At 38.6% G+C, this 13,121-nt stretch overlaps 1 protein-coding gene across 1 annotated transcript in view; it reads left to right on the top strand.

Annotated features, from left to right (window-relative positions):
* Positions 1-13,121, top strand: part of LOC126174745 (atrial natriuretic peptide receptor 1-like) — a 381,570-nt gene that overhangs the window by 332,656 nt on the left and 35,793 nt on the right. The window contains exon 10 of the mRNA XM_049921065.1: positions 7,741-7,959. Within this exon, the coding sequence (XP_049777022.1) occupies positions 7,741-7,959 (219 nt within the window). The remainder of the gene's footprint in view (positions 1-7,740; positions 7,960-13,121) is intronic.

The raw sequence follows: 13,121 nt of genomic DNA, 5'->3' as shown, positions 1-13,121 counted from the left end.
CGAAAGTCTTCGGCCACCGTTGCTTATGATTTTTATTCAAAATTTAGATAGTGGCGGGATTCGTTCATATAGACATAATCATGGATAGAGCAATCACAAAGGTGGGGTCCAGGAAGGTGGCATGCTCAGTTCAGGAGGACCAGGTGGAACAAATGGCCATGAGCATGAGGGAGGTTGGTGTGTAATGAGCTGGCTTCAACAGTGACCGTTACAGATCTAGATGGTAATGGGATGAGGATGGTTGAGAGTCAGTGAAAGAAGGGATTTGTATGTTTAATATCAGAGGCCGAGATACAGGCAAGTTGGTCGGAGGTGATGGTCAACAAGACTGGAGATTCATTCACTGGGCTCACAGTAACTAGTTACTATTGGCACACATTATTATTGTGTGTAAGGATTTTGGAAAGAATACAAAAGTTTTGTGTCAGGGGGTCACTGAGATAAGGAAGGATAAGAGGCCCATCCCAGAATCCTTCCATAAAATCTAAGGATTTGTATACAGCTTGGAGCATATGCTGGACATCTGGGATGGGATCACTATGGGGGGACTTGTAGGTGGAGGTATCAGAGAATTGGCGGACGCCTTCTGTCAGGTAATCACTGTTAGGAAGGGACCTGAAGAAGGATAGTGTGGTCAAGTTCAAGGTAATGAATTCCTGGAATGTAACCAGGGGATAGTTAGCTGAGAGAGGGGAAGGGTCACAGTCAGATGGTAGTATGATATAGGAGAGGGAAGGTCCATTGTTGTGGTTAAGACGGCACTGATTTGAGGGATGGGTGCAAAGAAGTGTTTCCACTTTAGGGACTGGATGAAAGATAACAGGTCTATGATGATTCCAACATAATTGAACTTGGATGTGGGGCTGAAAGTGAGTCCCTTGGATAGGATTGAAACTTTGATATGATAGAGATACTTGATGGAAAAGTTCACAACAGCAGTTTGGGTATCATTGGGTTGGGTGCTATGAGTGTTCCTGAAGGGTTTCAATGATAGTATGATGGGTGTTGGTGGGTGATGGTGCTCTGACATGGGAATAGGACATCAGTAAATTTAATAATTTTTGGACAAGGTATCTGGAGTGTTCTTCCAGATTTTAGAGGGCAAAGGATTCACTTTTGCAGATATAGTGTAAGTAGCTGAGGTTGCAAAGTAACAGTATCATGTGGAGCGAGCAGAGGTGCTTCAGGAATGTCCAAATCATGGAGATTTGTTTCTGTAGTATCAGGTTAGTTAGTGTTAGGGATTGGAGGAATCTGAAAATTTCAAAGTTGTTGTGAGAGAAATGTGTCCAAATATAGGAACTGTTATGATTAGGCAGCTGGTGGCAGTAGAGGGCAGAGGGGGGGGGGGGGGGGGGGGGGATTCCATTGACTAGGCAGCATGTGTGGAACAGAATGTGGGACTGGGTTTTTACTGGGGGTGGGGATATTTTTCTGAGCTGATGCAGATACATGAAGCAGGATTCCATTTGTGATAGGGTGTCACCAGGAAGAAGGAAAAGAATGTAAATACTGAAGAATATTGGAGCTAAAACTGGGAGGTGTTTGACCAGGAGGTGAGGAGGGGGGGGGGGTGTAGGAGAAAATAAAACTTATGTAGGAAATGGACAAATAGAATTGTTAGATGCTTGTGAAGGAATTTATGTATAACAAGCCGCAGTTTTTGGTAGTGAAAATGCAGAAAGAAATTGGGTTGTGGGTTGTAGAATAGTTCCATGATGTGAGAATATTCATTCATGCACTAACGATCATGGCATGCAGCAAAATTAGTGACTGATGTAAAATATGAGTTTACTTTTTTGTGATTCTTAGGTCAAGAAGCTCTTATAAAGCAGTTGCAATGTGTAGAATACCTTCAGTCAACTGGGAGAGACATGCCGAACACTCTTTTGAGGTTTGGATGCCATTATATTCATTAACCTTCTGTTGGGCATGGTGTTTGTCGCAGCGAGATCGGGCGCGGTGTACCAAATTGATCACACCATTTATTCACATGATCATTTATTAAATTCTGTTCACAAAACATATTATAAGTGCCAAATATATTTAAAGAAAGACAAAGATGACATATGAGCACAGCTGCAGTAGAAATATTCATCATTCAGATTTCTTATCGTCAATGTTAGGCTTTAGTAACAAATGATAAAAACGTTGCTTTTTCATTTGCTACTTTACTATATTTCACTAATAAAACACATTACAAATGGCAATTATCTTTACAGAAAGGCTATTATGACACTGGAGCAGAACAACAATGATATTACAACTCATTCATTTGTTTCATCGTCACTTGTTGACTGTGGTAACAAATGCGGAATTTTTCCGCATTCAGAGCAAAAAGGTTCAATGTGTATCAAACAGATAGGCTTCTGACACATTTTGCAACAATATTTGGTCAGTCTTTTTTTTCTGTGCAGATATTACACCTTTTCCTCTTGATCCCAGTCCCTTGTTCTTCGTTTCTGCTTGTGTCTTCTACTTCCACCATTGGTGCTATTGTAAAATGTTACAATGGATGGCTTCTTTTTATCTCCAGTGTCAGCATGTACTGAATTATCTTCATGCAAACTTGATGCCAAGATAACACATTTCCCCTTTTTAGGAACGTAGGAAACTAGAGTACAGCCTTTCTTGAAGCCAAAAAGTGGACTATGGACAGCCCTTACTGGTAGCAAACTCCAGAGGAATCACACACTTGTTTTTCTTCATCGTCCCAACAAAAGAAAGATTCTTCTCTTCTTCTATCAAACCAATACTAGGAAACCAATTGTCTGCTGTCACATATCGACCTGACTGATAAATCAGTTCACATAGTCGCAGAACAACATCTGAAGGTTTATTGCTAACATGGTACAATCCTTCTGGCTGCAGCCCACTGTATATTTCCAGATTATAGAGATAAAATACTTTGGAATCCACAAGAGCATATATCTTAATTCCATATTTGTTTGGTTTGTTAGGTGTGCACCTTCCACGGAATCCTTCAATTTTCTCATCTACTGTAACATTTTCTCAGAGGGTGTAGGATTTCTGGCAATTCTGTACAAACAGAGAAAATATTTCTCCAATCACTGTTATCTTCTCTAACTTTCTCCTTTCATTGTGAGTCACACGATTGTCAAATCTAAGGCACCCCATGATGAATTTGAAACGTTTTATGTTCATAACGAGATGAAATTTGTCAATTCCATCCCCATCACTTCCCCACAGATCTTCTAAGCTTTGTCTGTTACTTTTGTTAACACCAGCCAAAAACAGAAGACCAATGAAAGCTTTTAATTCAGTAATATCTATAGGTTTTATGTCTCTCTCTCGCAGAAAAGAAGCTTTGATGCTCTCAATATACTGATTGGTATACAGAACTATAATCGACAAAATGTCAAGGCAATTCCAACATTCCAAAGGCGTTCTCAATGCTTTAGCCACACCTGTAGGTCCAGGTAACTTTCCAATAATATTGTGGGCCCTGAAACGTACTCTCTGCAATGGTGGAACTTTATTCCATTTTGTCTCTTTGTCCCTTCCAGTATAATAATGCTGGCTTTCTTCAAGTACTTCCTCATCGTTTTCACTGTCGTTTTCCTCTGTTTCTGAATCTTCCTGCCGAACTTCAACTGCGTCTTCACAATCTTTGTCTACTTCATCTTCAAAATCCTCTTGAACTTCATCATTATCCTCCTCGAACAACATTTTTTTGTATTTCTGCAACATGATTTGGGTCAAGGAGGTTGTACATCTTACTGTAGCCTGCCATGATCAAGTGTCTCACACCTAAAATGATAAAATTCCTATAAAATAACACAGTCAGGCGCAGTGTATCAATTTGATACCTAATACTCAAACATTCTTAACTGACAATTAAACGGTCCAAAAAGAAAATAAATGCATCACACATTGTATATTAACATTGCACTACTTACTAAGTTATGTTGATAACCAACGAAATGAATTGTTGAAATGCAATACGAACGGGCGCAGTGTATCAAACTGATCAATCAGCACATATATCGACAACAGAGCAGTTGTATCGACACTGAAGCACACAACAATGACAAGCGTTCGGAAAAGGCTAGCTACTAGCGAGTAGGTGTCAGTGCTGCCACTCGTTGACAAATAATTTACAGTAAATTTCGAGGTGTATCAATTTGAACAGCCGCGCCCGACGGAAGGTTAACAACTACAAGATGGCAAAAATGATCATATACATCTTTCACCACAAATTTTGCAAGAAACTGGTGAGAAAGTGACCTCACTTGATAAACAAAAATGTTCTCTTTCAATAAGACAATGTATCTAGCCATACGTCTCCCATTTCCCATGGCCAAAATAGCCAGATTATGCCTATTATGACTCCTCGTACTTTCTTTTCATAATGTTTACAAAACCAACTTGTGGCAGACAAATCATGTTGAAATTATCATGACAGAAACAAATTCCTATTTTTTACAGTCTGTGTGAGCAGTGATACTACATTACTCCTCCTCTCTCTCCAACTCTGTTCCTCTTCCATTATTTACCAACCATATTTATTATTTTCTTTATTGACAGTGCAATACTGATTCACAAATTCCTTAAGAAGCACATTTGTGATAAGGACAATAAAGGATATAATTGACAACAAGTATTTATAGATGTCAAAACTACCATTTACTATTGAAATTGTTCAATCTTGAAAGAAATTAGGCCTTGTTTCCTTACAGAAAGTTCCAATATACCACAACATGCAAAGAATTGTTCACATTGAAGTTTCAGGTACACTGTAAATGCAACACAAATGACTGAACTAAACATAATATTGAGAGTGGTGCAATTTTGTTCCAATTATTTCAAGACAAACATCTCATTGTGTTTACACAGCATGAGTGCTCCTGACCAACTGTGTCTGTTTCTAACATTGTACCCAACAAGTGTACAGCATGAACAACAATTCACAGAACACTGGTAGCAAGTAAAGAACATATTTACTGGTGGGTACAGTTTAACCAATTGTTGCTTCATAGCTATTGATATATCATGACTTGATATGCTGCTGAGTGAAATAATAAGCACAAATAAAAGTGCTACAGTAATGGTAAATAACTGTGTGTGACGTGTGAGGACATAGGATTCCCCCCCCCCCCTCCCCGCCCCCAACAGGACATGCAAACATACATATTGAAAAGGATTAAACTGAGTGTTTGTAAGGGTACTTTACTTAGACTGTTTGCATTCTTCAGTTTTCTTACTGAGTACAAGTTCCTGCAGTGGTGTTCAACCTGAAACTGTACATATTAGTCACATACAATCTGAATATGAGTTGTGTTGAGAAAGAAACCCAACTTTTGAAATAGTGCGGCAACCAGCAGAGAGAATGTGCTGTGGCTACTGAGGGCACCTAGCAGCAGGTTTAGACAACAAACTACCATTTGCTTTGTGTCATTCAGACAATTAACAAGCGAACCACAGCCACGTGTGTGTGTGTGTGAAATTCTGCTGCAAACTTGGCAAAACTGCACAAAGACATTTCAAATATTTAGCCAGCATATGGGGAGGACTGTATGAATAGCACACAGTGCAACGAGCAGTGATTATCATGTGGATAGTGTTCACGCCTGCAATTTGCAGAAATCGTCATTTAACTGTTTGGGAATTTGCTGAAGAGGTGGGCATGAGCATAGGATCATACTATGAAATTTTTAGTGAAAAACTTGAGATGCATTGTGTCAGTGCAAAATTTGTATTGTGTTTGCTGACTGATGATCAGAAACAGACCTGTGTGGAAAGGTGCGAGATCTGCTTGCTGCTGTTAATGACAATGAAAACTTTCTTAAGAACATCATAACAGGCCATGAGACATGGGTGTATGTCTATGAAGCTGAAATAAAGATGCAGTCGACACAGTCAGAGGACAAAGGGTCACCTCATCCAAAAAAAGCACACAAGTTGGTTGAAGAACAAGATGATGTTGATTGTGTGTTTTGACTACAAAGGGATTATTCATCATGAATTTGTGCCACATAGTCAGATGGTAAACAAGGAAGTCTACCAGGGAATCCTAGTGTGCATTAGGGATGTTGTGCACAGGAAGAGGCCTGAATTGTGGGAAAACCAGAGTTGGATGTTGCATCATGACAATGTGTCAGCTCACATGTCACTCCTGTCTGCACCTATCTAGCGAAACACCACATTCCTGTATTTTCTGGGCCTAGCCCCAGGAGACTCTCCTGTTTCCCAAACTCAAAAACACACTGAAAGGACGTCATTTCGAATCCATAGAGGAGATAGCGGACAATGCGATGAAAACTGTGCACCGACCCACAAAATGTGTTCCAGGAGGTGTTCCAAAACTTGAAGAAACGATGGGAATGATGTATTGCCAGTAGAGTGGACTATTTTGAAGGGGACAGTGCTTAAAATGTTGTACAATAAGCAATAAAGCTGATACAGCAAAAGTTCTGTTCGTTTTTTAACACACCTCATATTTCCACTGACCCAGAGGAATACAAGGAGGAGGTAGATGAATAAAAAGAAAATTGTACTGCCCCCATTGGAAGACAAACACAGTGTTGCATTCTTGTAAACAAGTTCACTCATACAGTACAAGAGTGAACAAAATACATTATTAATATTTTGATTATAATGCAGCTGAACTTTCAGTTCAACATTAACATTCATCGTAGAGCTCAATGCTGCTTTGCTAGCAATGTCTGTGAAGATATATCTGTATTTTTCTCAGACTATCTGATTTCATGTAGAACGTATTTCACTTTAAGCAAAAATGCATAATAATTACCTACAAACTTACTGCAATCTGTGTTCTTTTTTGTTTCAGTGATGTGATTGAAAATGTAAGATTTTAAAGCTTCTCCTTAAATATTATTTTTTTGAGAGTTATTATTATCACTATTTTGATGTCAGTGCATTCATTACATACAATTTCCTGAAGAGAATATGAATCGACGTATACCTAAACACTAAAAATGTGTGTGTGTGTGTGTGTGTGTGTGTGTGTGTGTGTGTGTGTGTGTGTGTGTTTTTGTGTACGTGTACGTGTGCATGTGCATGCGCGTGCGTGCTTGCGAGAGAGAGAGAGAGAGAGAGACACACACACAGTTTTTTTTTTTTTTTTTTTTTTTTTTACTTTGAACTGTGATAAGCCACATGAAAGTGCTCAAGCAGATTGTGCAGACATATTCTTGCCCCCATTTGAAGACAAAAATGATTGCTCCCATGTGCTTACTCACAGAAAATTACATTCACATGTTTTGAGCTGTGAAAGGAATATATTTGAACATCTGTGGACTCAAATGGATCCTATTTTGAAGACGACCACCACCAACTGAAAATATTTGTTAAGTGCACAAATTTGAAGGATTAGTCTCATTTTCTACCATCAGATCCCATACATGCCTTGCTCTGGCACAATGAGAGAGTACATGTGTAGTAAACCACTGCCACTGAACTGACTAATTTTGATGAAAATTTTCATAGCATAAGGGGAAAAAAACTGTGGCCAGAAAACAGTTGCACAATAATATGCCATGGGAAATGGTTCATTAGCCATGTTAGTAGTCTTTTGTTTTAGAGTGATACATTGTGTCTAAAATTATTGAATGCACATTAGATTAAGCTCTTTACAAAATAAATGTTGAATTCAAGGGTATGTAATGAAAATTCAAAATGGAAGACCATCTTTCTCCTCTTGACAATTTTATTTTTTAGGCATCTTTTCAATAACTCAATTTGTAATCTTCCTTCCAGGTAAACGTCATGCGGGAGAGATTGCTTCAATGGCTCTTGATGTTTTACATGGTGTGGAGCTATACAAAATTCCACATCGGCCATCTGAGTCGCTGCAAATCAGGATAGGGATAAATACTGGGCCATGTGTTGCAGGTGTTGTCGGTACAACAATGCCTCGTTACTGTCTGTTTGGAGATTCTATAAATACTGCCTCTCGAATGGAATCCACAAGTCTTGGTATTGTCTTTTGCTTCTTGAGTTTTCTACATTGTGTAATTAGCTTACTTTTATTAATAACTATTAACTGCATGTGCTTAACTGTGCCGTCATGTGACAGAACAAAACAAATCAAACAATGGAAAATCCAGGATGGAACATAACAATATTACATATCCACAAGATAGGTATTGTGTGTGCTACATACAGCTCTCTGAGACTCCGAGACTGCAGACGTTGCATTTGCTTGAGTGTGTGTGTTTTTGCGTGTATGTGTGTGTGTCTACTGCTGACAAAGGCCTTAATGGCTGAAAGCTATAATTGTGTGAATCTTTTTGTTGTGCCTATCATGACTCAGCATCTCCGCTATATGGTGAGTAGCAACTTTCCTGCTTTGGTACTGCTACATATGGCTCCAAGAGATATGAAAACAATTGGAAGTGGAGTATTATGACATTTACAGTGCAATTAATGGTTAATTGATAAAAAGCACAGAGTTGTGTTAGAAACGGCCTATAAACTACACAAGGAACAGTCATGTCCAAACTGACAAAACTAACTGCAAATATTCTATAGGCTGCAGTATTAGGTCATTTATTACGATATCTGCGTGTTCCATTTTCCCATTTTGATGGCTTAAATCCTTCTTTGCACAATGTAATAAGTTTAATTTTGTCTTCATGGTTCACACAGGAGCAATATATAAGATGTTGCAGTATATTCCTAGTTTCCTCACTTTATATTTCCTCACTTCATACTGGTTCTTGAAACTTTGTAAGTAAGCTTCCACAAAATGGTTGGTCTTCAAGAGTCTACTGGTTCAAGTTATCAGCATCTCCATGATTCTTTCTTATTATTAAACCAAACCTGTGACCATTAATGCTGCAATTCTTTGTACACAATCCTTATCCCCTATTACACCTATTTCGTCTGGGTTCCACACACTTGAACAATATTGTTGGGTGGGTTGCACGAGCATTTTCTTTCTTGTCTCCATTACATTTTCCCACTATGCTGCCAATTAACTGAAGTGTGTCACCTGAATCACACACAAATCAACCTTAGTGATCTTTCCACTTCATATACCTACAAATTGTTACACCTGGCAATTCGTGCAAGTTGACCAATTCAAATTGTGACTGATATTGCAGTCATAGGATACGATGGTTTTTTATTTTTTATTTTTTTTTTAAATTTGGGATGTACATGATTTTGTACTTCTGAACATTTAAAGCACGTTGCCAGGGTTTTCAGCACTTCAAAATCTTATGAAGATCTGGCTGAATATTAGTGCACATTTTCTCAGAGATAATGTCATTATAGGTAACTGATCCTCTGATGCTGCCTGCCAGCCATTAGTGTACATTATGAACAGCAAGGGCCCCTACACACTTTTCTGGTACATGTCAGAAGTAATTTTTCCATCCACGGGAATATGCTATGTCCTCCATACCTAGAAATCTTCAGTCCAGTCACAAATATCATTTGACAGCATATATGATTATACTTGCATTAATAAGGTTCGGTTTGGTACTGAGTCAATTATTTCTGGATGTGTATAAATACTGCATCCATTTCACTGCCATGATCTATGGTTTTTAGGGTGTCATGTAATATGTAATAAAAGTGGAAGTTTGGTTTTGTATAATCAGTGTTTTCAGAGTCCGTTCTGTCCAAGATACTTCATTATGTTTGAGCTCAAAATTTCCTCTAAGGTTCTATTATTGATGGGCATCCAAGATATTGAATGCTAATTTTCTGAATTACTCTGCTACCCTTCTCATAGACAGGCAAGAGCTCTGCTTGCTTCCAACTAGTCCATGCAGTTCCTTGTTCACAGGATACACGGTTTATTATGGTTAAAAGAGGGGCTAACACAGACACAAATTCCATATAAAATCTGATATTTTATTAGGCCTTGTATCTTTATTCAGTTTCAGTGATTTCATATGTTTCTCAGTAATATCTACATTGCTCATCTTTGCAGTAGTGTGAGGATTAAACTGCACCAGTATCCCCAGATTTTCCTTTGGAAAGGAAAATTTGTAAATAGAGTTCAGCGTACCTTCTTTGGTTTTTCTATCCTCAGTGTCATTTACTGTGTCAAACCATGAGTGTCTGGACACTGAAATTAGGCCACTGATAGCCTTCAAATATTGTCATAATATCTTGGGCTTATGCGAGATATCTCAGTAAGGCAGTAAACTCCCGTTTATCCAAAATGATCAAAATGGCAGCCGATTTGAATCATGAAAATTTCGGATAACCCAAAGTCCCCCTGTTTCCATGCGTGAAACACCCCGAATTGCATCAATACTGTGAAATATGATCGTAAAATATGAGTAGGGTATATAGAACATTATTGTGAATAAGCCTGCATGTTTTTGACAGAAAAAATTGTGTTGATGTGTTAAAAAGGTGATAAAGTATGATTAATAACTCAAAGTTTTTAAATGCTGAATAACAAAGCTCGTTTATTTTGCGCTGTTACAGAAAAAATCCACCTTATTTGGCAGCAGCAAAAAACAGGAGTTTTAATTTTATTTCCTACTCTTTTGAATAAAAAATAAACTTCTGTACAAAATTATGAAACAGATCTAGAGATTACTCAAAGGAACGAAAAATTTGTCTGGAGAAACATTAAAGTGTGTGTGTATGGGGGGGGGGGGGGGGGGGACTTTTAACTTACAGACGTAGAAGCTCTAGGACACTTTATTAGAATTTGTTTTTTGGTAAAAAAGTCTGTAACAGTTTTTTGTTTTTTGGCTTGAGAAACTTTTGTTGTGGCAATATATCTCCAACATTGCAAACAAACAATTTCGGGATAAGTTGCACCTCCCCCTGTTGGCTGAGATACTCCAGGGTAGTTCAGATAGCTTCATAACCGACTGTGTGAGGAATCTTTTTCTCTGCTTCATCATCAGAGACATATTCTAGTGACGCTTTCTGATTGGTCACAATATGGATGACTTCTTCCTCAGTCAAATCAAACAAGTCGTTTTCGATCCACTTTTCAGCGTCTCCGAAGTTCGCATCTTCACAACCAGGTAGCTTCTCCAGTAAATTCACCAAAGTTACATCATTTTCATTTGTTTCTGGCATGTCAGCTTGAGTTTCGATGTTGCTTCCTTTTTCCCACCACTGATGAGTTCCCTTATGATCTAAGAGTTTCTTCCAAGGCTAACAAGAGGAATTGGAGGAATTTGATTCCAAGCTTTCAATGAATGACACTTAAAACATCGATTTTTTTAAGAGCTTGTGCAAAATCTTCTTCAGCATCAATCTGACCGGTTAAGTATTCCAGCAGCTTGCATCAGTAATCTTTTCATCATCTCAGTTTATTTATTTGTTCAATTGGTTGACATAGAGATGTGATGTGACGTTTGGTGGGAGAAACCAGACTTTGATACTATCCACAAGAAGTAAGGCTTTTCAAGGAAGTCCATTTTCTTCCATGTATTTTTCTACAGTTGGAACAAACTCTGCCTGGAACAACTCTTTGAAGATGGCACCATTCATCCATGCCTTAGACTGACTACTGTACAACAATGGCAAAGGCTTATCAGCTGGTTCCTGTGTAAATGCACTTGGTTTTTTGGATTTACCAATTAAAGTAAGGCACAGTTTATGATTGCCAGTGGCATTACTGCATGTCAGGACAGTGACTCTTTCCTTGCTTTTTTTTTTTATATGCAGATGCCGTTTTTTCATGTTTAGAGGCAAGGGCTTTTGTGGGCAACATTTTGTAAGTCAACCCAGTTTCATCACAGTTGTAAAGTTGATCACCAGTATAACCTCCTTTGTCAATGATTGTGTGCAGTTTCTTCTTAAAATCAGCGATAGCAGCTTCATCCCCAGATAATGATTCACCGTTGGTGGTAATTTCACGAATACCATGCTGCTTCTTGAACTGATCCAGCCAGCCATCACTTCCGAGTAATTCTTGCTCCTTTCCTTCAATCAACTCATAAAATGTCATCCCTTTTTGATGAAGTAGAGGACCTGAAACTGGCACAACTTTGTCGCTTATTTGTTTGTGCTAAAAATAAGGCCTCTTCTAACTGAGGATATGCACGTTTTCTAATTATTTTTTGAGATTTCACTGCACTGACTGACACTTGGATGGAACAAAATTTTCCAATTTCTGATCGATTCATCTTCCAATCAGTAATCACACTTCTACCAACATTCAAATTGGCAGCAACTTTTGCGGGTGGCTCATCAGCCTCAATTCTCTGCAAAGCACGAAGCTTTTCTTCCAACGAGATCACATTCTTTTTCCGATTTGCATCCGTCGTCAAATTAGCATTTTTTTACTGACAATATTTTTTGTTTTTTGGCCACTTTTGTCTCTGGACATTTTAATGCGTGTAGCACGAGCACGAAATGTTAGATCAAAAACACACAGATACATGACTTGACAACTCTCGAGAAGCACTAGACAAAGCTTTTGACTTTTGAAACAAGGCTGTGGCAGCCATTGAATGAAGACATTTGATACATCTATCACCTCTCCCCTGTCCTACCCTAGCCTACGCGCAACACAGCAGTTCATTGTACATTCACTGTTAAATTGTTAAACGCTCAGTGTCATCTGACGTACCCACAGGTGGAAAGTGTTTGGAGGCGCACTCTCATTGTTGGTTTTAACAGGGCTACGTTGTGCGGCATAGAACAGTACTGTATGTACTGTATTTCCAAGGAGATCCAATAGATGACAATGGCATGAAACCATGCAATATGGACAAGAAACATGCTAAAACTTCAACCAACACATGCACGAATTGATGACACTCGGACTTTTGACATGTGCCAGTGCACTGATTAGCAGTAGACTGCCAACAAACACCAGCGAATGCATGGCTCCAGATGCAGTTAAGTTGAAACTTGTCAAGTGTCAGTCTAGCTAGCAGCATGATGCATCAGACAGTGCCAAAGTAAGCTGCGAAAATCAGAAAAATCTGTTCGGATAAAGCGAATTTCAGATAAACGTGATTCGGGTACCGGGAGTTTACTGTATTTTGTTATGGTAGTCATTGAAGTCACCTTTCTCTCTATATTGCTATGCTTTGTTTTACATCTGTTAAGCAATTGTCTCTGTATCTTAAAGATACTATTTACACTGAAGGGCTCCAGCCATCACAATCTGTTCTTCTTGGTAGTTATTTGTTCAGTGCATGGTC

The sequence above is a fragment of the Schistocerca cancellata genome, chromosome 3 (genome assembly GCF_023864275.1).
Source record: "Schistocerca cancellata isolate TAMUIC-IGC-003103 chromosome 3, iqSchCanc2.1, whole genome shotgun sequence".
In the NCBI taxonomy this organism is placed as follows: Eukaryota; Metazoa; Arthropoda; class Insecta; order Orthoptera; family Acrididae; genus Schistocerca; species Schistocerca cancellata.
Note: the sequence above shows the minus strand (reverse complement) of the source record. Positions and strands in the feature narration are given on the sequence as shown.